Genomic DNA, 27,915 nt, shown 5'->3' on the forward strand with positions numbered 1-27,915 from the left:
CCATTAGATGTTAAGTCCGCCATATGTACATATACTTATATAATTGTGCATTGAAGTTTAAATATATAAATATATGCATGTAGTAAAATTTTATTTTTTAATGTACGTATTACGTACTATGGCCTCTAAAAACTTTCTGAAACGGAGAAGAAAATTTTTAGTTTTTTCTTTGTGATTATGCGTAGTCATACAAGAATACAGAAATTTGATATATATATATATATATATATATATATATATATATATATATATATATATATATATATATATATATATATATATATATATATATGTATGACGTTTTACGATAATTATCAAACGATTTTGATACTATATTACGCAGTTTCATTGCTACTAATCCCCTTATTAAAAGTTAAACATCTTATAATCCATACACAATATGCGTAATGAGAAATTAACTGTCTGTTTTACATTTCACTTATTTGGCTTTTCACCATAACTCTCCTTCAATCCCCAATATTCCGGACAGGAGACATAAGAGGCAAAATAAATTTATGGACTTGCAAAATATCTATAATCAACTATTCATACAAGCATTTCATAAACATGGATTTCATAAACACTTTATAGTTGTTCTGAAATGATTCCTGATCAGAGTCTAGCATTAAATTAGCTGGGCCAACTCTCTCATGAATTTACTGGGTACAGAGGAATAACACCTGAGTCCTCAGGAATGGCAACGCATGGGCGGGTATCATGAGCGAAACAGTATACTCTGTTATGTCCATGGTACTGCTCATGTCTATAGGCGACGGTTACCACTTTCCATCAGGTGGGCCGTCAGCTTGTTTGCCATTCTAAGTTGTATAAAAAAAAAAGAATAATAGGCCTGTCAAGAGTATTAAGTGAAAAATCACTGCGTCACATTATGGCTTACTTAGTTTATTATAACATAAATTGAAAATAAAAAAGACTCCTTTACCTGAATTAATATTATTTATGCTAACTATATCTATATGAAATGGAATTAGTAAACTTTTTTTTTTTATTTCAGCCACTAACTGTCCACTGGTGAACATTAGCCTTCCCCATAAGGGGAGTTTTGCCAGCAGTTACCATGCTTAGCAGACGGGTTGGCAACCGCAGTTAAGCTTTTAGACATGTTTTAAGAGGGACATAAACCTTATACGTTATCAGAATTACAAACAGAAATCGATGCCCCCCAAATCAATTAAAACATCTTGCATTCTATTTCTATGGATCTACTTCCTATTGATTCTACAGATCGGTAACAATATTATTAAATATAACAAATAATGAACTTTCTGAACCTAAATTCTGAATATAAACAGGAATAATATCTAATTGTTGTTTAGCCTTTGCTTACTTAAAAATTCTATTTGTTATTAATAGATGAACTAATTCTACTATAATAGCTAATTGCTAAAACTAGGCACGTGAATAAAGCGATATGAATAATCCCTCTCCGAATTGATATCGCCAAAAACAAAGATATGGTTGACAACTATTTGTCCTTGATTGTATGTATCTCTCGCTTATATGTGTTAAGGCTGTTCTCTTCTCTATGATTTTTTTATACAACTTAGAATGGCAAACAAGCTGACGGGAGACCTGATGAAAAGTGGTAACCGTCGCCTATAGACATGAGCAGTACCATGGACATACAGAGTATACTGTTTCGCCCATGATACCCCCGCTGGCGTTGCCATTCCTGAGGACTCAGGTGTTATTCCTCTGTACCCTGTAAATTCACGTCCTATCCCACCCTTCAAACCGAAACACAGCCATGCAAACACAACTGCTTCACGGTTGAATCACGAATGGGACAGAGATATCCAAGCAATCGACTTTTGTACAAAGTCTCCCTCTGGTAGATTCCGATTACAGTTAAAGTTAGATCCCATAGAGATCCCATAATGAACTTATATATTTTATGAACTCTGTATCGGCCTTCAAAATTATAAATACCTTGGAATAGGGTCAGAACACTGATAACTAATTCACAACTGCATTAAAGTGATAGGTATTCAAATTGTATATCTGACTAAAGTCGATTTAATAAATTACATTTACTTATCGCCATAAAATGATTTGCACATTTAATGAAACATAATTATTTTACCTATTTATTATTATCATAATAAATTAATATAAGATCCGGAATCAGTTTAAATATAGATACATTTATGTAGAGGGCTGTATTATTATTTTTTAAATAAAATTCACATATAAAGAGATCCATGGTACTGCTCATGTTTATAGGCGACGATTACCACTTTCAATCAGGTGGGCCGTCAGCTTGTTTGCCATTCTAAGACGTATAAAAAAAAGTCAAAGACAAAATAATTTGTTAATATAGCAATCGTCATACATAATACTTGTCCCAAATAATGTTGATAATTATGATTCAATATATTATCACAGTGTAAAGAACTCTACTGTGAACTGAATTAACACTTCCTGACGATTACGGTGGTTTCCCTTGAAGTACGGTTAACACAAACAATACTTGTGTATAATAATTGTATACATTGAAGTATGTTTATATAAATATCGATATTGGAGTAGCTATTTATTTTTATAATAGATATATATTTATTTATTTAATTGTTAGTACATATATGTGTACATGGCGGACTTAATGCTAAAAGCATTCTCTTCCAGTCAACCATAGGGAAGTGTCAGAATACTCGAATGCGGTACTAGTAATTATTGATATACATACATACTAAAACTACATATATAAACGAATAAATATATATATAAATAACAAATATACTTACATATATATGTCATATACTATATTATACACGAAATTGAGACTAATATAAAGTACTTACAGCTCGGATAAAGTAAAAAAATGAGCATGAACGTTTTTTTGAAAGACAGTTTTGTCGGTAGTCTCTTAATGGTATCATCTATTAATGGTATATATGTGTTTATTTGACTTGTTTGTGTTGTTTGTGTATTCCACCTGTGCTATTGGCCTATACTGATGGACTATCAGTAAGGGATGATAGATGAGCACGTAGTCAGGTAAATTTTTCCATAAAATTCACCAAGAATTAACCGTAATAATTTTCCAACCAACTGGATGCCCATTAAGAAAAATTCCACCCATTTCATTTGACAAAACTTTGTTGATGCTGCTGAAACTGTCCACCTGATCATGTGGTTTTACTCAATTTAGTTTTAGTACACTTTTGACGGTGGCGCCCTCTGGCTTCAAAAGTTTCTAGACGCTTTGATTGTATTATTATTGTAGCTCAGTTGACTAATTCACGTGCAGACATTGGTAACGTTACAATTTTATTATATTGTAGATTACTTTACGTACTATTTATTTACTCTACAGGCTTTATTATGAAATACTGATAAATACACCTCGTTTTACACAATCCAAGTACGAAGTAATCATACAAATATTTTTTTTAGATAAACATACAACTAATTAATTACACTTACTATCTCTGTGTTTCTTCTTACTGATAAACCGTGCACGTGCTCAAAATTTACGTATAAAATTAAGTTCTTTTTGTTTTAAAATCCAGTCGCTAATATTTTTTTTAATACTTTTTTTTTATAACACAGCTAAGAAACGAGCATGCGGCTCATCTGATGGTAAGTGGCTAACACCAAAGGCATTGCAGGTGTGCTGCCGGCCTTTTAAAAAGGAATATGCTCTTTTCTTAAAGATTATAATGTCGTATCGGTTCGGAAATACTGCTGCTGGAAGTTGATTCCAAAAAGTGGTTGTGCTTGGTTGGAAGAAAGTGGCTTGAAATACAGGCAGTGGAGTACCGCCACTCGTCCAGATGGTTGACGATACTTTAGTTTTTTAATCCATAATAAATAATATTGTCAAAATTGTAAATATAATAACAATAATATATTATATTGTGAAATTTTAACTGTACATGGTTAAGAAAGTTTATACTGAACTGAAATTGTTTATAAGTCCGAACAATATCCTCAGAGATCGTTAGTCATGGTATTACAAGATCATCATTATCGTGGTCGTCATATCAGCCGTTAATTGTACACTGCTGAATATAGGTCATCCTCTATTAGAACTTTGCTAATAGTTGCCACGCTTGGCAAGCAGGTTGGCAACCGCAGTTAGGCTTTTAATGATGATTTAAAAGGGACGCTTCGGCCTGTCCCTCAATCATTAAGTTCTTTACTTGATCACTATATCCTGTACGGGAAAGGAAGAGAAAGACAAATCTATCCCAAAACCACATGGCAATTATTACAAGTTATCCCCATAACAATAAAAATATATAACTATTATTTACTTAGATACATATATACATATCTGTCACGCCTGTCTCCCATTAAGGTAGGCAGAAACATTATTTAATCGTGATAAAATTAATATTTTGTACATGTAATCACATGATTCTTATTTTAAAACAAATAGAACGCGGCAGAGATTTGTTTGAATCGAAGCATTTGGCGTTCCATTGTTTCTGCCTACCCTGATGGGAGACAGGCGTGACAGATATGTATGTATGTATATAGGACGCGGCAATAGAAGACGAGATAAATCGTAGATCACATTAAGAATCAAAACATTTTAGTTTACGAGTAGAATAAACATATATCAATAGACAGCAGCGTCTGCCCTCTAAAAACACCAAAGCTTAACTGCGGTTGCCAATCCGCTCGCCAAGCGTGGCAACTACTGGCAAAACCCCCCAAGGGAAAATCCTATATTCAGCAGTAGTCAAAGACTGTTATGGTATGGTATGGTATGATATATATCAAGGATACTGTCGCTGGATTTCAAATTAGTATTCTTTTCGAGTATTACGAATATTTTACCAGTGGGAAACTTTGTACAAAAGTCGATTGCTTGTGTACATCTGTCCCATTCGTCTTTCAACCGTAAAGCAGTTGTGTTTGCATGGCTGTGTTTCGATTTGAAGCGTAAATTTACTGGGTACGAAGGAATAACATCTGAGTCTTCATGAATGACAACGCATGGGTGGTATCATGGGCGAAACAGTATACTCTGTTATGTCCATGGCACTGCTCATATCTATAGGCGACGTTTACCACTTTCCATCAAGTGGGCCGTCAGCTTGTTTGCCATTCTAAGTTGTATAAAAAAAATCGTGGTATTTTAAATATATATTTATTCCAAGAAAGTGATAAGCATATAAATAATTTGATATGCGATTCTTGTAACCTTTGGATGTCTGCATATTAGGGGTGTCAAGAGCGCCTTACCAATCCTGACGACTGTTTTAGGACCTAAATCTCGTTCATGTTTGTGAGTGCATCATTCATCATCATCATCACCATTTCAGCCATCATCTCTCCACTACTGAACATAGGCCTCCCCCATGCACTACCTTAAGGAAACAGTATACTCTGTTATGTTCACATGACATGACACCTTTCGTAAATTAATGAAGAGACCTGTGTCCAACAGTGGGATATTAAAGAGTTATTATAATACACCAGAGGGAGACTTTGTACAAAAGTCGTTTGCTTGGACACCTCTGTTACATTCGTGTTTCTACCGTGAAGCAGTTGTGTTTGCATGGCTGTGTTTCAGTTTGAAGCGTGAGATATGACAGTGACTTTACAGGGTACAGTGGAATAACACCTGAGTCTTCAGGAATGGCAGGGGAGGGGGGTATCATGGGCGAAATAGTATACTCTTTTATGTCCATGGTACTGCTCATGTCTATAGGCGACGGTTACCACTTTCCATCAAATGGGCCGTCAACTTGTTTGTCATTGTAAGTTGCATAAAAAAAAACATATTACTAATACTATAAATTTGTAAATTATTTTGTTTTCTTATAGTGCCTTATGGCTTAACCAATTACTATGAAATTTGTTATGCACGTACTATATGCGATATAGAAAATATAGACTACTTTTTATCTCGCTTAATAAAAAAAATACCGGTTACACAGACCAAGTCACGATTTGAAAGCTAGTGTCATATATATTCACCCAATATTTGAAAATTTAATCAACTTACGTGTGATTGATTTATCAATAATGATTGTTACTGTTGTACAGTTGAAGAGCTATTAATGCAATCTCGTTTGATAACTTTAATCTGCGATGCCTACATTTCCGAACAGTATGCCAATCAATTTTATAAATACATGTGCTATATTTCAGTATCTCATTTGTATATCGTCTGTCGTAGCGGTAACCCGAGCGGGGAAATAAACAAAATGACGGTGGCAACAGAGAGCCTCTCTGATGGCAGTTACAAGTTGAAAATCTTCAATCTCTCAAGCAACCTTCTCACACATACGCTGATTGGTTCGACCGTCGGAGTGACAGTACTGTTTGCGTTCAGAAATGGTTTACCACTTAGTCAGATCAATTTACACATCGTTTTGTGCGTCATCGGGGCAAGTATATCCATTGTTCTCGAGCGACTTCAAAAAAGGAGGTGGTTCTAGATTCGATGGTGTTTTTTTTTTATGTTCGTTACCTCATAACTCCATCAGTTAGAAACCGATTTAGAAAATTATTTTTTTATCGAAAAAGATATATTTTCAGATAAGTTTTATGTAAATTTTATCAAAATCAGTTCAGTGGTTTAGTTTTTAAATCGAAAGAATTGACTTTTCGACGACTTAAGTCGTGGGAAAATTGATCTTTCCTTAACCTTATATTTCCATTGTTATGTGATATTTATATTTACTTTAAAAAGAAGGATGCTACTTGTGGGAGCAGACGAGAAAAACTTCTGTACTTAAAATGGATCAGCAATAATAACTATACCAAATTTCAAATTGGCACAATTTTTTTTTACTGAAATAAACGGACATGTCAGTGCCTTATAATTATGCGAGACGAACGAACGGGTGGACCGACAAAGTCGCACTATAACGGTTATGTTTTTTGTATTATTTCAACACGAAACCCTAAGAATACCATCGAATCGTGAATCTTTCCTTTTTAAAGTTGAATATTGCTATTTAATATAATATAATATAATAGTGTATGTATATGCTTCCTTGAATTTACAGATTTCCTTTCCAACTTAAACGTAATCGATGCAATTTTAACACTTCTAGTACCAACTGTTGATGGCGCAAGGCTTCCTCGCTCTGGCTCCGGAAAATTCCTGGTCGACCGTCCTTAGGCTGGTAGACAGGAGACGCGCACATTGGGTCCTCCAGGTCATGGGATCGGGGCTAGCCATTGCGGGCAGCGCCATTGGCATTCAAACTAAATCGGTGCATTGGAATTCTTTACACGGTCAATTCGGTGAGTAGTACTTGAATTTATTCATTATCATAATTGTTCAGGAAATTTAATTTTCGCCGTGTGATCCCGGCATAGATTTGGCCATCCCATCCTTTCCCGTGGATGTTGTAAGAGGCGACTGAGGGAATTTAAAAGTTGTAGTAGACGGATGAGCAATAGCGTCCCTATTAAAACACTGTGTTTCGGTTTGAAGGATGAGATATGGCGTGAATTTACAGGGTACAGAGGAATAACACCTAAGTCCTCAGGAATGGTAACGTATGGGGGATATCATGGGCGAAACAGTACACTCCGTTATGTCCATGATACTGCTCATGTCTATAGGCGACGGTTACCACTTTCCATCAGGTGGGCCATCAGCTTGTTTGCCTTTGAATGGTAGAGTAAAAAATTACGTGCATAAATGGCTTAGAAAGCCTCATAGATTACTATAATTAGATTTAATGTCATACCAAAAATATCATTGGTTAAAAATCCCTTTTTGTATGCTGGCCAGATGGTTCGGCATAGTATTTTATTTCGCATTATGCTTCTTCGGTATATTTTGCTTCCTTGTATTTTAATTTTTAAAGACACAATTTTATCCAACACTGAACTCTGTAACACAGCAGCACTGGGTCGTAAAAGTTCGATATCGAAACTGTTACTTATCTTATCATTAGTCACTAATAATATAAAGATACTCATTAAATAAGACAAGATCTATTTATATTAGGATTAAAAAATAATAATAAATTGGTTAAGGCGTGTAAAACCCACCAACCAATCGTTCCGTACATCAATTTTTTTTTTATACTACTTAGAATGGCAAACAAGCTGACGGCCCACCTGATGGAAAGTGATAACCGTCGCCTATAGACATGAGCAGTACCGTGGACATAACAGAGTATACTATTTCGCCCTGGATACCCCCCATTTGCCATTCCTGAGGACTCAGGTGTTATTCCTCTGTACCTTGTAAATTCACGCCATATCCCATCCTTCAAACCGAAACACAGCCATGCAAACAAAACTGCTTCACGGTTGAAACACAAATTAGACAGAGGTACCCAAGCAATTGACTTTTGTACAAAGTCTCCCTCTGGTATATATTATATTAATACCAAATAAAATCTAAAAATTTACTAAAAATTATGTCAATTTCTATATGAGATTCTTATATTTCTAATTTTTTAATAATAATATTACATCATAATTAAATTATGAAATACCCATTTTAAATATTGTCCTAATAATAGCGATACTTAAGCTCTACATCCTGTATTCCATATAGTATCTTTTTCTTTCTGCCCTTTTCCCATATCTTGTCGTAATAAGTTTACCTCTTCCATACATCTCACTAGTCACTCCCATTCCGGCCATGTCAGCTTCTATACTGTCCATCCATCTCTTTATGGGTCTTCCTCTGCACTTTCAACCATCCACATTCCATTTATTACATATATTTTTACCATTTATACATATGATTTTTTTTATATATATATGATTTTTGTATACATAATATAAGCATTTAATACTTGCTAATATTATGTATACAAAAGTAAATCTGTCTGTTTGTTATCTGAAAGCTTAAACTTATATTGAAACTTAAATGTTCAATAAAAGTTACGAAATTTGCTATACACGTAGTGTTTTGGATCAATCGACATAGGCTACTTTTTATCCCGTCCAATCAACATAACCTGAGTAAGGTAGGCCCCCATGAAATGATTTCCGAAATTTCGGGACCAAATGGGAAAAAATGAAAGCACAAATTTGAAAATATTAAAATGTCGTTCCTTTGTAATTTTATGGTAGGATTTATGACGAACGGAAGGTTAAACTACATTTACTGGACCGATTTCAGTATGAACAATAACACAAAATTGAATTCGAAAAATCGGAATTTCATTTCATTGTAGACCGCCTAGTCACAAGAAAAAAGATGCGGGTCAAAAATAATATAAAAATTAATTATTTTTACTTATGTATTTCTTTCTTATAAAAAAAACTACGGATTCCTAATTTGAAAATTAAATAGTGGGTGTGACGCTCTTTAATTAATAATACGTTATGAATTAATCATGTAGGTATTAATTATTATTATTATTTCAAACATCTACATTGCCCCTCGCGATAGATTGCGACTAAAGTTCACAGGTGATAGTGCTGCACAGAGCCCAATTTAGATACTGATAAACTACTCTGTCCCACTTACCAGACCAAGATGTACATGGTACTGCTTATGTCTATAGTCGACATTTATCACTTACCATCAGATTATCAGCTTTAATTTACAGTTTTAAATCATTTAAAAAAAAATAGATTTATTTTCCTCTTCAAAATATGGCAGATATGAAAAAGTGTCATTGAATTTTTTATTTTAATAAAATAGTATGAATATAATTCACTTTATAAAATATTTTAAAAGATATGATTAGACTCTTTTTTCTAAATATATCTTATATAAACAAAAAAGATTATAAAATGATATGTCTCCTTCTAATTCCTTTTATCATTACCAATGAACTATTTTTATCGTAAAAGTGAATTAAAGTGTGTTAGTCATTGTACTTTGAGCATTGTATGTTTATATACATTGTAATATATTGATCTCTTCTATCTAAACCTAATTACCTAATAAATATATTATACTATATAGAATACAACAAAGGTGAGTTAGCAGTGGTAATAAAATTCATAAATAAAATAGCAATCTCCATATTCTTGTTTAAAAATGAATTAAATGTATAGATTTAAAATATTTAGAATGTAAAATCGTGCACTTATAAAAAGACTCGCCCTGTAAATGCAACTGAGAAAAAATTAAAAATAATCGTGAAAATATTAATAGACTAAAATGAAAATTCGGTTTCAAACGGTTAACACTAGACTCCGAGCAATGATCTGATAATTTATCTGAAGATGCCTCGTTTAGATATGAAGCGCGTATCGCAAAATGTGCGTGAACAAAATGATAGTCGGAAATTGAAGGCTAATATAGAAGGTTGTGGAACTTCTGAATGAAATAGCGGTAGTCAATCTTCGAGTGTTAGCAATCACACACTTACTAATGGTAGTGGAATTAAATAAAATAATCTTATCAAATAACCATTCAATAATCCAATAAATATAGACGAAAAAGAAACTGCTCCTTGTGGAAACAGTTTAAAAGTTTAAATTATGCTTTTTATAGAATTTATTTGCAAATGCGACAATAATTCTTCTTTTCATTTAAGAGTTTCCTCTTGTCGGTGCAACTAATTCATGCATCTTCCTCTAGCCAGCTCTATCCCAGGCCATATCCTTTATCTCCCTATACGATATGACGCCTAGTGTTTCCTTTATCTGTCTCATGTAGTTAATCCTCGGTCTTCCTCTTCCTCTTTTGCCCTCTATTCTATCTCGCGACTATAATTATTTATTCAATTTTCTATTTCAGCACTCGTGGCATTGGTGTTCACATGCGCTTCCTTGGTGAACGGCCTGTCGTCTCTATATGCGTTCGAGCTGAGCAAACGCATCCGTTTACCACCGAATTTGTCCAAGGTGCCGCACATTTTGTTCGGGGTCGTCGCCTTCGTCGCGGCCTCCATCTCCCTCTGTTACGGTTACGACAAAAACTCCTTTAAGAACTGGATCCATCCCAAATTAGCAGTCACCGCAATTGTCTTCACTGCCATCTTCACCTTTACCATTATAATTAACCCTATGATTGTGTTCTTTAAGAAACTTAAGGATTCGTTTAGTAAGTGATCTTACTTCTGATTTAGAATAATCAATATAAAATTTAGTGTTTGGATCTTTGTTAATAAATCATGTATAAACGGTTGAACAGATTCGAATGAAAGGTACACCAAATACATCATCGCAGGTACATTAGGCATTACTCGATACTTTAAAGGTAATTGACATGGACAAAGTGTTAGTTGACTTACTTGTACTCGTAAATGTTAATCACTAAGTACTTGAAGACAATTGCAATGTTTCTATTATATAAAATAACTATAGGCAACTACAACATACTTAGAACTAATGAGAAAAAATGTTCCTTATTTTCATAAACATAGAAATGAGAATCTCTCTACAGCCTGTGAATAATATTCTAAGTTTGCATAAAAAAAGGATCATCTGTCATGTGACTATTAGACTGACATGAAATTAAATATGTCTCCATGCACTTTGCCTGTCAAATTTCGCCTAAAGAAAACAAGAAGAAGCCTGCTTAAACTCTGGACAGAACTCGATTCAGAGTTATTTGAAATTTATATTGATAATAGTTTAAAACATTAACATAAGCAGTATTATAGATGATAACGTTTTCGCTCTCAAGAATATCATCTGTGTGGAGAGAAATTTGGTAAATAGCTACTGTACTATCATAGTAACTTAGCACTGGAACGCTTCATACTGTGTCATCTGTCGCTATTTATCTTTGTAGATCATTCATACTTATTTTGTTGAGTTATAACAGTACAGTATCTATTGAAATTTGTCTAATGTTAAGGCAAGTACTATAAGCACAGATAATGATAAAATACTCATCTAGATATTGTTTAATTAAATAATAAAGACAATTTTCCACTACATCAATTATTTATTATTATTATTTTCTTAGTGTTACATCCATTTAAATTGTATCTAGAAATATGTGAATTGTTTTAATTGTACTGAAATTAGAGAAAGATTATCAAAATGCATTTTTACCAATTAAAATGAAAATTGTGTAAATAGTATTTATTTATAAGAAAATAAAATTATTTTCAAATGCAAATATGTTTAATTTTAATTAATTCATCTAAATATCTTGGTGAACAGTTCAAAGGAATGTTCAAATGTATTTATTAATGTATTTCTAATTAAAATGTGCCTCACATATGTTTTCTAATTAGACTGCAAGCGAAGATGTACGAGTATGAATATGAAAGCAATATACCTCATAATAGACGCATATACCGTACTATCAACAATAGCTAATTGACATAAATATACAATTGGACATATTACAAAGCACAATTTAATTTCCGAAGTAAGCAAAACTTAAAACATGACTACTATACTTAAATAAATTAGACAAACAATACGAGAATAACAAGAGAAATAAATCCTATTGAATGTTAAAAGAATTATCAAAATCTAATCTGAATTGGTGACGTAGTTGCGAACACGTCATTGTACGTGCAAATCCTACTGTTTAGTGTAATGCTAACTTTTGTTCTTACCATAGACGTATTAGAAACTGTTTAAGTCTCGAGTTTCGATGAATTAAGGAAGTCCTCCTTTTTTGTAAGTCCCTTTAAAAAATGAAAATTAATAACGAATAACTAACTTTTAGTTTCTAATTTCTTTAAGTGATTTTTATTAATATTCTTGGAAAATTATTATCCATAACCATAAATATAATGTATATTAAAAGAAAATTAATAACAACCAGACCAGTTTCATTGTTTACGAAAATTCTATACAAAATCAAGGATATACATAGTAATCAATGACTAATGGTTGAGAGATGAGCAGCATTCCTCTTAAAATATAACCAAAAACCTAACTGCGGTTGTCAACTCGCCTGCCCCTTGTGAGAGCGGCCTATTTTCTACAGTAGCAGTTAATGGCTGATATGTTAATGACGATGATATTTTGCTGCAAACTGATACCATAATGTCCGAATTCAAATATCATGTACAAGAATCTAGTAGGAGTAATTATACATTTTAACTGTAATACAAAAAACAAATACGTACTCAGGAAGCTTTCGATAATAATAAATTCCTAAAATAGTTTGAAAAAAATACACCAAAAAATATTTTAGTTAACGTACAGATCAATCTTTATGCTGTAAATCACTGATATCTCTAATCTATAATGCATTAAAATTCAGAGCGATTTTTTGTTACAATCAATTTCTGATACGCGCACACTCGTAACCGACATTTGTCTTAATAAAAGGCGCGAGAGATATTTTAACAAAAATTACATTCAACAATGAAATATCTAATTCTAAAGAAAACAATGAATTAAAAGTGTTCAAATTATCGTGTAATCTCCTGACGCATGTTCTTATTGGTGCAACTGTCAGTGTAAATTTACTAAATTTCTAAGGAATTCCTACGGAAGCAATGAATTTGCATATTTTGTTGTACACTATTGAGGTAAAAATATTTTTATTTGCAGTCATTTTTAGTATTTTTCTTTAATACTATGCCCTATCTTTGATAAATCATGTTGCATTCCTTTAATTAGGTGTTAAAAATGCTTCATTTATAATTTAATAATATTGCCTGTCATGATTAGCTATAGCAATAGTATTATATTATCTGTGGCTATAGTCATACTCTCTTTTTTTATTCAATACATTTCGTTCTTCCAAGTTTTCTTGCTTTTGCTTTTGCTTCATAATACTTGTTGCTATTTACGATAGTATTGCTGCTTATCGGCTCTGTCTTCCTTTATTTCTTCCTGTATTTTGGCAACGAATGCAACAACAAAAAGAAATTAGAATTGGATTGAATGATAATCAGAAATATCTTTATATTAATATACAATATAATTTAAATAGATATATTTAATCATTACGAAGTTTTATACAACATAACCTAAATGTTAATTGATTATTTCAATAAGTAAGCGTTTCTCACTTTCAATATTAAGTGTTGATGGCCAAGTTTATCTCTGTCTAGTTCCAGATAATTCTTAAACATTTACTAACAAAAATGGACAAAATTACGCATACACTGGATCCTTATTAATGGGATCAATATATAATATAATACATCATTATGTCACTTAAATAATACATGTGGAAGACTTTACATGGAAAATATGGTAGGTTAGCTATAATTTTATGTAATTTAATCGCGATTTATTTTCATTCTATAATATATTACTATTCATTGTCCATCAATATTGAAATTTAAGCTCCATCATCATCATCATATCAGCCTTTAACTGTCCACTGCTGAACATAAGCCTCCCCTTGGAGGTTTTGTCGATAGTTGCCATGCTTAACAGGTGGATTTGCAACCGCAGTTAGGGTTTGGAGATGTTTTAAAAAGGACGCTGCTGCCCATTCCTTGCCATTCCTTAGTCGCCTATTACGACACCCACGGGAAAGGAAAGGATTGCCTATTCTATGCCGGGATGACACAGCTATTTGAGCTTGCTCATAACTTATTATTATATTAATAATTATTCATGCTAATAAACTATTATTGCTATTGAATCTTATCAGGCGTTTCTGTCTGCAATTCAATTACTCCTTCCAAGTCATTAATAGCAATTAACTTTGACGTAATAATAAACATATTATTTTCTATTTCAGCGTTGATTGCATTTATGTGTACAACAATCTCACTGATAAATGGTGTGACGTCTCTCTATTCGTACGAACTGAGTAAACGATTACGAATCCCGTTTAATTTCTTCTAAATTCCACATATGTTTATAGGAGTTGTCACTTTCACCACCTCGTCTATATCATAAGCATACATTGAACCCATAGCATAAGCTATAGGTTCAATGTATGCTTCTTCAGAAACTGGTTGACCCTCCACTTAGGAAGAATTACAATTATTTTCATTACTACATTCACTTCTAGCATTGATGTATGTAAATAATAAAAATCTTAAATTTTTCATGATAAATAGATAATCTAAAAATACCTACTCATGTAGTACTGTTATTTTATATTAAATTTTGATTTTGTGACAATTGAGGTCAGTATTTTTGTTATATTCTTTTTTTACAGAATAACATTATTCTTTTTTATAATTACAAATAACGTAGTGTAAAAAAAACATCAAAATGTTTTTTAAAACATAAAAAAGATTTTTAAGTTTAATAATAGCTAAGTATATTTTTTTAATATGACCTCCCTGCCAATTATAGTCTCTAGAGAAAACCTAGACACTACAAAATGGGTTTCTTCAAAAAGGATATTTTAAGGTTTCTTTAGGGTCAACAACGTGCAATTAACACTCCTAATGTTGCAGGTGTCCATAGACTACAGTGACCGTTTACCATCAGACGGGCTGTATACTTGTTTGCCACCTTTGTGGTATAAAAAAAGCAAAAGTATTCAAAATCACTTAACTTGAATTTTAATAAATAAACATTACACTACTTGTTGATTTTTTTATACACGTAATGATAAACAGTAACTAAAACAGTACAACACAGCTATATAGATAAAAATAAAATTTGATAACATCTTATATCAAATACAAACGACCTATCAGAACGTGAAAATTATCAAACTACAAACAAAAGAAATAGGGAAAGTGAATTTAAAAATATGATGTAACAGTGTTTTAAGTTAACAAGATCAAATAAAAAAGTGCATAATAATTGTTGTTTAAATAAATATAATTATTGTATAGACAATGTCAACATTTACGCCTTATTCTCGGAGAAAACAATCCAAGAAGAATGACGAAGTTCGTAATGATTATCAAGGTAAATACAAACAATACTTATCACACAGTATATAATTATATTCCTGGTTAAAATCATCAGATAGTAAAAACATAATGCAGATTGATAATATGTTACTTGGTAATAATAAACATATGGAAATGGAAACTGTAAAAGGTATGTTCCTAGACGTTTTTAACTGTGCATATATTTTTAATCGACTTCCAAAAAGCAGCAAATTCTACAAGCCATCCAACGGACACAAACAACGATCGAACTTCTATACAATAAAATGCAAACGTCTATCGTATTCATAAAATTTGTTTGAGATCAGTACAGAAGTACCCTATCATAAAAAAAGAAATATCAACTTAGAATTATTGAAGATATCGTGAACAATGCAAAAAATTTTAGTTTCCAATTGTAATAAAACGACAATGTCCTTATATTACACTCTATCGTATCATATATAGATATTTTTTCTTTTATCAACTGACAATGCTTTGTACACAAAAGCCTAAGCGTATTGATAACACTAAAAGCTATGGATATTTTATCAATTGCCTTATATATTATAATATTATTTGGCAGAGCTAGTACATTAATACTTACAAATTAATTGAATTTAAACAAAAAATCAGTAATAATAGAGACAAATATCGAAATGTCTTCAAGTGACAGTGAATCATTTTCTAATGATGATGAAAATGTTAGTGTAGGATCGCATAGACCTATAACTGTATTGGTTCCAGCGAATCCAGGTGAAGTTCGTGGTGACTACGTATTAAAAATTGTCAGATCTGTTACTAACTTAACAGCACACATTCTCATTGGAGCCACAGTTGGTATTTGTGTATGGTTTGGATTCAGAAATGGACTACCATTAAGTGCAACATCAATTCATATTGTGCTCTGTGTTATCGGAGTAAGTTTTAATTTTAAATCAATTACTCTAAATGATAATATGTAAAAATAAGAGTTTCATTAAAAATCATTTTGCAATCTATTACCAGAGGGAGACTTTGTACAAAAGTCAATTGCTTGGGTACCTCTCATTCGTGTTTCGGTTTGAAGGGTAGAATATGGCGTGAATTTACAGGGTACAGAGGAATAACAACTGAGCCCTCAGGAATGGCAACGCATGGGGAGTATCATGGGCGAAACAGTTTACTCTGTTATGTCCATGGTACTGCTCATGTCTATAGGCGACGGTTACCACTTTCCATCAGGTGGGCCGTCAGCTTGTTTATCATTCTAAGTTATATAAAAAAATCTTCATTGGTCAGAATTTTAGAATACACATTGACAATATTTTAAATTATTATATTAAAAAACTAGTTTTAATACATCGTAATAAATATTATTATTATAAATATGTTTTTCTAGATCTAAATAAACGTCAATTGTTTTTTCTCTTTATCCTATTATTAATAAAATGTTTCAATGAATAATGTCATTCATTTCAGTATCAGTTACTGATGGCGGAAGCTATTTTATGTTTGTCTCCCGATAACTCCTGGACAGCATCATACAGAGTTATAGACAAGAAACGCGCCCATTGGATATTGCAAATCGTGGGCTCAGCTCTGGCCATTACTGGTAGTTTCATTAAATTTGCAAACAAAACATCTCATTGGAATAGTTTGCACGGTAAATTTGGTAAGTTTCAGATCAAGTTTAAAACTTCATAAATATAGAGTATGTACTGTACTAAAAGTGTATGGACTTAAAAAAACAATTTTATCACCAATAAGCAATATAACACAAAACAGTCTTTTTTCTTTCACTCAAACAATAGATAAATAAATAGATAGATAGATAATTTATTTGCATCACTTACAGCACACAAACAGCAAAAGATACAAAAGCAAAGTGAAAAAAGATAAAAAAGATACATGTACAAAAGATTAAAAAAAAAAACCAAAAACAAAATCAGAATGCATAATAAATTTTTTTTTCTTCATGCGTGTGCCACAGTAGTGCAAAATGGCCACAACTCAGCTTTTTGCTTTGCCCTAAAAAGAGCAAATACATAGATACTCTTTATTGTTTCCTCCAAAAGATTACAATAATAAACTTATTATAAATACAAACAATTACACGAAAATATTATACTAAGAAAAAAATATACGGCCTTATCGCTCTAAGAACGATCTCTTCCAGGTAACTTTTGTATGGTGAAGAGTAATTGTAAACAGGACAAATTTAATATGTTTTATTAAAATCAGTCGAGCGGATTATTTGTTTATATAGCTTGATCAGTCTATTATATAAAATTATCTAGACTGTAGATATCTTTGTTAAATGGGTGATGTAATAATGCAAAACCTCAGACAGATGTTAATATTAAATTAACACATTTATATAATGACAAATTGTCTTAATTTGGACTATTACAGTAATATTTAAATCTTTTCTTTCCAGCACTTGTAGCATTGGTATTCACATGCATGTCTCTAGTGAACGGTTTATCATCTCTCTACTCACACGAGCTTCGTAGTGTAATACCAGGAAACATCTCGAAAATAAGTCACATCTGTTTTGGAAGCATTGCCTTCGCTGCCGCCAGCACTAGTCTCTGCTGCGGGTTCAATAAACACTCCTTTACAAGTTGGGCCACTTCACCTTTAGCATACACTGCTACAGCATTCACTACTATTTTTACGTTTATTGTTATTGTAAGTCCATTGATTAATTTTGTAAAAAAAATTAGAAGGTAATTAATAAATTAAAAATTAACAAGATTATTTGTTTTTAATTCCCATATAAAATCCTCTTCACTTCGTCTCATAGGATGAACTAAAAGAAGGTAACTTAAAACAATAATCTATATAAAGCCAGCATGGTAATATTTCTTTATGCGATGAAAACGGAATGGTAACTCCGCCTGCGCTATTGGTATATACTGGCAGGATTCCAGTGACTGATGATAGGTAAGGATATAGTCAAATCAGTCGATTTATAATGATGCACGAATTGACCAGAAGTTAACTACGATAACATCTAGGAGTAATCGCATAGAAGCTGACTTTTTAGTTTCTTTTATTAACAATCTCTCCTTCAAAGCATTATGATAGTAAACTATGTTACTCTTACAGGAAAATGACCAATGGTCAGCAATATTAGGAGATAATGAGTTATTAAGGTTAATAAATATACTGGTCAGCCTGTGACCATGGTAGCTATGTATCGTTTAATATTTACTACAAATTAATGGCAAGAATTCTAGACTACCTTCATTATACACAAATGCTTTTGAGGTGGATTATTGGACAATAACTATACGTATTTAAATACAAATATGAATTCAAGAAATCGTGATATTTCCAAAAGATAGATAGATAGATACTCTTTATTGTTTCCTCCAAAAGATTACAACAGTAAACTTATTATAATTATAAACAATTACAAGAAATAATCACAATGTGAAAACAACGGGCGACCTTATCGCTAAGAGCGATCTCTTCCAGGCAACCTTTGGATGGAGAGGAGTAATTATAAACAATTTAATGGGAGGCACGATTAAAAGAATTAATATTGAAAAAGTATTCCTTTAACTACGGTACTGTTAATGACTTTGTACGTATGTAAATTACTACATACATAGTCCATCATAGTTTTAAGTAAACAGAATAAAATAACAATCCCTATCTACATATAGTAACTAATATGTATCATAAAGCATTTTTTTAATGGGTGAAAATGGGATGGTAACTCCGCCTACGCTATCGGTATACACTGGCGGGGTACCAGTGAGGGATGATAGGTGAGGATGAAAAAGCAGGTCAGTTAGCACATTGTGACGAATTCAACAATAAATTAGTCACGATAGTTACCAGGGGGAACCGCGTGGAGGCCGACCTGATAGGGTATATTGATAGCAATGGGGACTAACCTCTCCATTATAACAATCCCTTCCCCCCTGTATCATAAAGCATTCTTTACAATGTATTTAATTGTTACAATTAATTAAGCTTTAATTAAATCACAAATTACTTCATTAAAATTATGAATAAATGAATAACTTTATTTGCTAGAACTAGCTACAGGTTTAGTAACCTCTAAAAAACCTGTTAAAAGTATTTAATGTTAAACACTGAATCTCTGCATTCGATCATGTGGCGTGCGAATATTTAATTTAAAACTTGTCCTTAAAATTTTATATTTAAATAATCTTTAAGTGAAAACGTTTTTCACTAACCCAATTGTAACGTATTTTTCTCGGTAATTTATTTTTTGTCGGTAATTTATTTTTCTCAAACATGCTTGGATAATGGAGCATTATTTTGACAATCTTCTTCGAGATAAATCAAAATTGCCGTACTGGCCAGATACATGCGGGCAGCGACCGGCAAAAATTGTATGAAAATCCATATCTGTCGTGTTTTGCGGCCAGATAAATTACTATGTAAACTCATATCTGTCCTGTAATTTAAAAATGGAATGACCTTTTACTTCGAAACATGGCTAACAAGGAGGTAACTAATAAAAGGTTTTATTTAAATTTCGAACTGGTTTGCAAATAGAAAGCTGTTTATTGAAAAAAAAAACAAAAGAACATTATGACGCGTGAAAAATTATTATTGTTCGTTATTCGTCATTGAACTTAAAAAGTAAAATTGTTTTTGATTTCCGCGCATTGTTTGAGAAAAGTACTATACAAGACTTGGCCACAACTAGGCATTGATGGACTCACGTATGTGTGCCTTGGCTACGCCTCGGCCCACATTTGCACGTTCGCCCATCAATGCCTCAATTGCTGGCCGCTACAGTAATGTACTAATAACGTTTTAATTTATTTTTCCAAACGTATATCATATCGTATTACTTTCAAAACATAAAGAAAATTAGTACAATTTATTAAACTTCATCTCTTTCAAGCTAGAAATATAATTCTACAAATAGATATTAATATCAAGGAAAAGCAAATAGAATTTGCAGATGGAAAACAACAAAGTAGTAAATGAATTAAGTCCGATGCACCGAGATTGTATTGTTTTAGTGCATGCTACATATATTCTGAGAGTTATTATATCTATATAAATACAAGCGAGATATTATAAGTAAATAATAGCATGACTGAATGATATCTATCACGGATGTAGATTACTCTTATTGTTTGAAAACTTAGAAAGAAATACTTTTATTCAAGTAAGAGTGCGTGCGTTTTTCAAGGCACTTTCTTCCACGCACAACCACTCTTTGGAGTCAACTTCCAGCAGCAGTATTTCCGAACCGACAACACAACCTTCAAGAAAAGAGCATATTCCTTTTTAAAAGGCCGACAGCACACCTGCAATGCCGTTGGTGTTGTGGGTGATCTGGGCGGCGGTAGTCACTTACCATCAGGTGAGCCGCATGCCCCCTGTGTTGTAAAAAAAAATCATTATTTTATAACACGGTACCCTAAAAATGTAATTACTGTGTTTATCAATAGAATTAGCATACTTACACGATAACCCGTACGTGCCTGAACCACTGTAGCTGTTTATCTCTCACGTTCTATGCAACGATAAAAATACAAAAATATTACTCGCCACGTTATCGCGTGACTAGCTCTATGATGGTATAATTAATATACCCTTATTCTAAACTAGGATTTATCAAATAGACAACATTAACGGCATTGCAGGTGTGCTGGTGGCCTTTTAAAAAGGAATATGCTCTTTTCTTGAAGGTTATGTTGTCGTATCGGTTCGGAAATACTGCTGCTGGTAGTTGATTCCAAAGAGTGGTTGTGCGTGGGAGAAAGTGATTTATCCATTTTTATAACACATTTATTCAAATTGAATATTTTAAATAAAATAAATTTAAAAAAAACGCACAGATAGTGGCAGGACACGCCACTCGTCACACACACACACACACACACACATGGCATAAATATATATATATATATATATATTTTAGTTTATGGCGGGTTGTACGGTGGTGAAAATCAGCAGCAGGTATCAAGGAACAATTCCTCAGAGCACTCCTCATGATAAATCCGATAGAAGATGAAGACTTTGAAAAGGATTCCCGATTCGCCTATACTTTTTAAGTGTATTTTGAAATTACAAGGTGTTAATTTATATGTATTTTTTTTGTAATTGAGCAATTATTTATATGATCAATTTTGAGCAAATTCCGATAATTTTTTTGCGTTCTATTAGTAAGCTTTAATCTTCATATAATTAACTAAGGACCCGCCCCGACTTCGCATGGAATAGTAATGAATATATACTTAAAATTTTTGCGTCAGTTGTTGTTACGTCGAGTATAAATTAGAAGGTTATAGCACAGATAATATAATACTATTAATAAGGTATCTTTAAAATGTAGACATATACTATCGCGGACATTTTTTGTAAAAGGGAAACAATCCCATCATACTTTGCTTTGTCATATCTTAAAAAAGATTAAGCATTTTTCTATGAAAGCTTGATGTTTTTTCCAACATTTTCAACAATCATCGTCATACTTCAACCAATTTATACCAAACCTTAACTAATTATATACCTGAACCTTCCTCAGTAAACACTCTATAAATAAAAAAGGCATAAAATCCTATCCAGAAGTTTTTGAGATCCTCGCGAACATATAGACAGACAGATGCAGCGAGGGACTTCGTTTTATAATATGTAGTGATATAATCCCATATTTTTTTATAATACTTGATGATATTACTTTTAATGATACAATTTTCTCGTAGATCAAAATTTACTTTTAAACTATGGATTTAGCTATTTATGTACCAGCTTTGTATTTTGTCTATGCAACATTTCGTGATCCGTCAGTATGTTTAATTTATTTTACAAATCCAAATGTCTTTCTGGATCATAGGACAAGTTAAGGTATTACATCAACTGAACAGTATCCCCATGTCTTTTTATACAAGCCTACAATATATTATATTTTAGGTAGAATAAGACCATTACAATTGTTAATCACTGTGGAATGAGATAGAGGGGGAGGGATTGAATTAGTAATGCGACAAGAGGCCTAAATGAAAAGAAGAAGAACATTCAAATTATTAATCACTGTTAAATAATGACTATCGTGAGTCATACTGCATTATAATAATTTATATGCATTTTTCATATCAGCCTTTAACTGTCCACTGCTGTTCAGCAGGTAAGTTATGTTCATAACTCACCTTTTTTGGGGGTTTTGCCAGTAGCTGCTATGCTTGGAAGGCGGATTTGCAACCGCAGTCAGACTTTAAAGACGTTAAAAGAAGGACGCTGCTGCCCATCCCTCGCCTTCCTTTAGTCCCCTCTTACGACACCCACGGGAATGAAAGGGGTGGCGTATTCTACACCGAGACCACACAACCTGCTGTCCCGGCATAGAATTATATTACCACATTTATATTATCAGAACTAAAATAACTTCTTTGTTTTTTTTTTTTTTTTACGAAACAAAACCAGTTTGTTTTATTTTATCCATCAATATACTCCTACCTGAACAATAGCACAAATACAAAATGCACTGCATTTATCTTTATGGCGCTTGGATATAAAGGACAGGAGGCAAGAGTAATGGGGTTCGATTCCGCTGCAATAGTGTATTGTGATCACCAATATAAAGAGACATTCGGTCGTATATTTGATGCATGCTACAAATCGACCGCCAGGGGACCTTTTGCCGTGCGCTTTGATATTTGTATCTCTTGTGCTGTGTACAATTCAAGATAAATAGTCAATATTTAACTAGCTATATCCCAATGGCTCCGCCCGCTTGAATAAAATGAAGGGAAAACTAACTAGACTTCTTTGTTTTTTATACGACTTAGAATGGCAAACGAGCTGACGGCCCACCTGATGGAAAGTGGTAACCGTCGCTTATACACATGAGCAGTACCATGGACATAACAGTACACACACATACTGTTTCGCCCATGATACCCCCCATGCGTTGCCAGTCCTGAGGATTCAGGTGTTATTCCTCTGTACCCTATAAATTCACGCCATATCCCACCCTTCAAACCGAAACACAGCCATGCAAGCACAACTGCTTCACGGTAGAAACACGAATGGGACAGAGGTACCCAAGCAATCGACTTTTGTACAAAGTCTCCCTCTGGTAGTTCTCACGCGAATATTAAACGCGTAGATTTTGACCTAATAAAATGCATTTTTTTTATAGCACGAAGGTATCAAATAAGCATACAGCCTGTTTGATGGTAAATGGTTACTGCAGCCTATGGACGCCTGCAACACTAGGGGTGTCACGTGCTTGTTGTAAACCCGTTTTACTTTAAAATAGCGTTTCAAGAGAAAATATACAATAAATAAAAGTGATTCGTCCAAGAATGTAACTGTGAAAACCGCACACAAATAGATAGATAGATAGATAGATACTCTTTTATTGTTTCTTCCAAAAGATTGATATAGTAGTCTTTCTGTGATTTCTGAACAAACAGACAGATAGATAAGATTTAAAAAAATTTGAATTTTGGTTTCTATTGCTCTTGATATTGATACACTTTTTTCTTAAAAATCTCCATGTCACATTATTTAGTTACATTTTCATAATAATTATATAGAGGGGTAGAGGGGGGAAGGGATTATTAGTAATGTGGACTAACAATACCTACCCCCACTAGCCCCATTGCTTGCAGTATACTCTCTCAGGTCGACCTCCACGCGGTTCCCCCTGGAAACCATCATGGTTAATTCTTGTGGAATTCATCGCAGTGGGCCATCTCACCTACATTCATTCTCACCTATCATCTTCCACTGGTGCCCTGTCGGTGTTTACCGATAGCACAGGCGGGGTAAACATTCCATGGTTGAACCATTAAAAAAAAATTATAACAACTCAATAAAACTCCACTACTAGGCCTGCCTGCGGATGGTAAACAGAATGGCTAAATAATTAAAGCACCTGAAGAAATAGAATGACCTACTAAACTATTACAGATTAATAACTTAAAAATTAATCTACGAGTAAAGATTAAGATATAAAATTAGATAAAATTATATCTGATCGTACAATATCAAATAATACGTGACTATCATCACTTGCTGATAAGAAGCCCGACGCGTAGGCACTTGACGGAGAAATGAAATCGGCCATTAACATGTCGTGAGATACAAGTGTATCGACAGGTGCTTGACAGTGAAACTAAATAGGCTGCTAATATGTCATACACTTTCTATTTAGAGACCCGGATACGTGACGGTTAAGTTAAATTTGATCACGCACCCACTTATGCCTGTAATCTTTCCCTAGATATAAAGTTTCTTTTCGTTGGATGAAAATGAAATTATTTCATTTTTATACTACTATGGTGGCAAACAAGCATACGCCCCGTAAACGTCTGATGGTAAACGAGGTTATTGTAGCCTATGGACATCTGTAACACCAGGATTGTCACGCGCGCGTTGCCGACCCTAAAGAAACCTTAATATTGGAAATCACATATTGATAAAATCAATAGTAAAATTGCCAGTTACTGTTATGCTCTATCAGTTCTGGTCGATGTGTCATCAGTGGATGTGGCTCGTAACGCATACTATGGTAATGTGTACCCGTTACTAACATAATGGAATTGTCTTATGGGGTAACTCAGTCAACGTAAACAGTACCTTTCTATTGCAAAAGCGTTGTCTAAGAATCATATACAATACAAAAAAGTGATGAGTCAGTACTACTATTATTTAAAAATAAAGAATATCTTACGTTGACATGTATATATATATATATTAGAAATCAGCTTATTTGTAGTAAACAATATGCACTTATTTAAAAAGAAATCTGAAGTTCGTCTTAGAAATGTACCAATGAGACAATATGATCATTTATATTTACCGCAAACTAACTCAATGATATATAAGAAAAGTAGTTATATAGAATAGAATAGAATAGAATAGAATAATGGCTATAAAAATATATAATCATTTGCCAAATAACCTAAAAGGAGTGCCTTATACTAGATTCAAATTATTATATATAAAAATCATTTGCTCTTTGACAATGACATATTCACATTATAAATAATTTAATTAATATATAAGATGATAATTCTGTGCCTTAGTGAGAAAGGGTTCAATTCAAAATGGTCACTTTTCAAAAAACTATTTTAAATAAAGAAAAAAATTCTGCTGCTTTTAAAAAACAAGTCAATGATTGCATTTATAGTAATTTTTTCTCCTCTTTCTTTGAAAAAACCTATAGTTTTAAAAATAATTCTATTTTTAATCACACTTAACAAAAATATTAAAATTATGATGTGAAAATAATTTTAAGTTGAATTAAAACTATTTTATTGAAGTATTGAAGAAAAACAATGTTGTGTATTTTACGCTATAAAAAATAATCGCTATTAAATGGTGTAAAAGGGTTCATGATTCATTTTACAAAAATAATTTTTGTAAAATATTGTAGTTTTAAATAACTTTTTTACCACAAATATTTTGTTAATATATATCTCTATTGTTTTTAAAGATATCGTTACGATTCTTATACCATTCGAAAGAGAAAAATTTGCTTATTTAAAGTAGCCTAAAAAAGAAAAAGGCTATAACTTGAGTTATACCCTTTCTCACTAGAGGCACAGAATTAACATGTTCTAATGGTGAGCATGAGTTAGTTTGTGACTATTGATTGACATGTTTTAATTTATTTTCAATTTTATTGACAATTTTAATGTATGACTGTAATTATTTTAATTAATGTTATGTATTGTATGCCCGATGTATGGGTTGGCTGTTTTCCTTTAAGACGTTAATAACATCTTACGTAAAATTTGTAATGTACAGCTGTTCTGTTCTGTTCTGTCCTGTTCTGCTCTGCTCTGCTCTGCTCTGTTCTGTTCTGCTCTGCTCTGCTCTGCTCTGCTCTGTACTGCTCTGTACTGTTCTGTTCTGTTCTGTTACGTTCTGTTCTGTTCTGTTCTGTTCTGTTCTGTTCTGTTCTGTTCTGTTCTGTTCTGTTCTGTTCTGTTCTGTTCTGTTCTGTTCTGTTCTGTTCTGTTCTGTTCTGTTCTGTTCTGTTCTGTTCTGTTCTGTTCTTATATCTCGACGTAGAAAAATGCGGCCATTAAAGAGTTAGTAACATTGTGTTTACCCTCCAATGACAGGATACGAGTATTGTGATCAAATTTATTATTTAAGACCTGACCTGTAATTCCATGTGTTATAGCAGAATATCCATTTCCTATTACAAATATGGTTCCAGTTATGATTCAAGCCATAGCACATATCTGCAGGAGCACATGCGTGAACTTGCGATGTTTGAGCCGCATCGGTGTCGACCAACCAATTGCATAATTCGATGTTAATAAAGCTTCAGCGGATAAGAAGTGATACTGAAATACTTTTTAATATGTACACATCTAAATAGTAACCTTATTACTAACACTAAAAATACTTTTTACAAAAAAGATCAAATTTTCAATTCACCAGTCATCTTCGCCAGTCCTGATGCGTTTTTGATATTATTTTTTTTACTATAGAATCAGTTTAGTTACAAAGTTGGGTACGATCTTAAATTATCTGAGTCCATAATAATAAATCCTACCCAGTGCTAAGAATACTATAAAATCTGCGCTCACTGAGATTTGTTACCAAGCTGCCTATTGTGTGCTAATATGTATTTCAAAGGCGCAGTCGTGATGACTCGTATTTAGCACTAAATTCACCGCTAGTAATACGTATATATCGCTCTGCTATTAGCATTTAGTTAAATCAGGTGTTATTTTGCGAAAGTCTATCTCACTAGCTACAAATGTTATTTTGGTTGCATAAGTAAACTAAACATATTTTATTTTTACTTTTTAAAAGTTACTAATTTAGCATTTAAACAATTAGCATGTATCAATTAGTTTTACAAAATGGAGAGGATCCAAAATACAACCCTGTGGTATACCATGCTGAAATTCTTTGTATAAAGACAAAAACTTTATACAAAAATTGTTTGATACACACCACAGCTAAAGCAAATATATTGAGCTGTTTTAATTTAAAAGGTTGGTTAATACAAAAGTGAAATTAAAAGATATGGAACTACGAAGTAACAACATATCATTCCTCAGGAATGGAAACGAATACACATAGCATGGGCATAACAACATATATTGTATATATTAGTATTATCATGTCTATAGATGACAGTTATCACTTTTCATGATATGGACCGTCAGTTTATATATCATTACGAATTCCATAAATAATATGTCACTAATTCCTGTAATCTGCTTCAAATCACGAAGTATTTCACGCACTTTCCCCAAAAGCACATACAGCGGCGTGCGAATCGCCAGTTTTAAGTGAATACAAGAGAGCTGTCATTACAGCATCTCCAATT

General features: G+C 32.7%; 2 protein-coding genes across 4 annotated transcripts; both read left to right on the plus strand.

Moving 5' to 3' along the window:
• The first annotated feature begins 6,157 nt into the window (after positions 1-6,157).
• On the plus strand, positions 6,158-11,986 carry LOC113514619 (uncharacterized). The gene is made up of 3 exons (XM_031911059.2): positions 6,158-6,368; positions 7,041-7,233; positions 10,655-11,986. Exons 1-3 carry the CDS (start codon positions 6,186-6,188, stop codon positions 10,966-10,968), a joined length of 690 nt encoding a protein of 229 aa, XP_031766919.1. The 5' UTR covers positions 6,158-6,185; the 3' UTR covers positions 10,969-11,986.
• A 3,308-nt stretch (positions 11,987-15,294) lies between these two features.
• Positions 15,295-18,365, plus strand: LOC113521761 (uncharacterized). 3 transcript variants are annotated; one of them, XM_052894389.1, is made up of 4 exons: positions 15,295-15,663; positions 16,374-16,546; positions 17,088-17,280; positions 18,046-18,365. In XM_052894389.1, the coding sequence occupies exons 1-4, from the start codon at positions 15,591-15,593 to the stop codon at positions 18,339-18,341; spliced, it is 735 nt and encodes a 244-aa protein (XP_052750349.1). In that variant the 5' UTR covers positions 15,295-15,590; the 3' UTR covers positions 18,342-18,365. The 3 variants fall into 3 exon arrangements, with proteins under 3 accessions (XP_052750349.1, XP_026763219.3, XP_052750348.1); XM_026907418.3 differs by lacking the exon at positions 15,295-15,663 and adding an exon at positions 15,685-15,798; XM_052894388.1 differs by lacking the exon at positions 15,295-15,663 and having other exon boundaries at positions 15,880-16,546.
• The last annotated feature ends 9,550 nt before the right edge of the window (positions 18,366-27,915 follow it).

Source organism: Galleria mellonella, unplaced genomic scaffold (genome assembly GCF_026898425.1).
Source record: "Galleria mellonella isolate WM207_F2 unplaced genomic scaffold, CSIRO_AGI_GalMel_v1 utg21, whole genome shotgun sequence".
Taxonomy (NCBI): domain Eukaryota; kingdom Metazoa; phylum Arthropoda; class Insecta; order Lepidoptera; family Pyralidae; genus Galleria; species Galleria mellonella.

Coding starts and splice junctions, on each gene's coding strand:
- LOC113514619 (XM_031911059.2), top strand. CDS start 6,186: ATGACGGTGGCAACAGAGAGCCTCTCTGATGGCAGTTACAAGTTGAAA. Junction 6,369..7,040: donor TCGTTTTGTGCGTCATCGGG/GCAAGTATATCC, acceptor TAACACTTCTAG/TACCAACTGTTGATGGCGCA. Junction 7,234..10,654: donor TTCTTTACACGGTCAATTCG/GTGAGTAGTACT, acceptor TTTCTATTTCAG/CACTCGTGGCATTGGTGTTC.
- LOC113521761 (XM_052894388.1), top strand. CDS start 16,286: ATGTCTTCAAGTGACAGTGAATCATTTTCTAATGATGATGAAAATGTT. Junction 16,547..17,087: donor TTGTGCTCTGTGTTATCGGA/GTAAGTTTTAAT, acceptor CATTCATTTCAG/TATCAGTTACTGATGGCGGA. Junction 17,281..18,045: donor TAGTTTGCACGGTAAATTTG/GTAAGTTTCAGA, acceptor TTTTCTTTCCAG/CACTTGTAGCATTGGTATTC.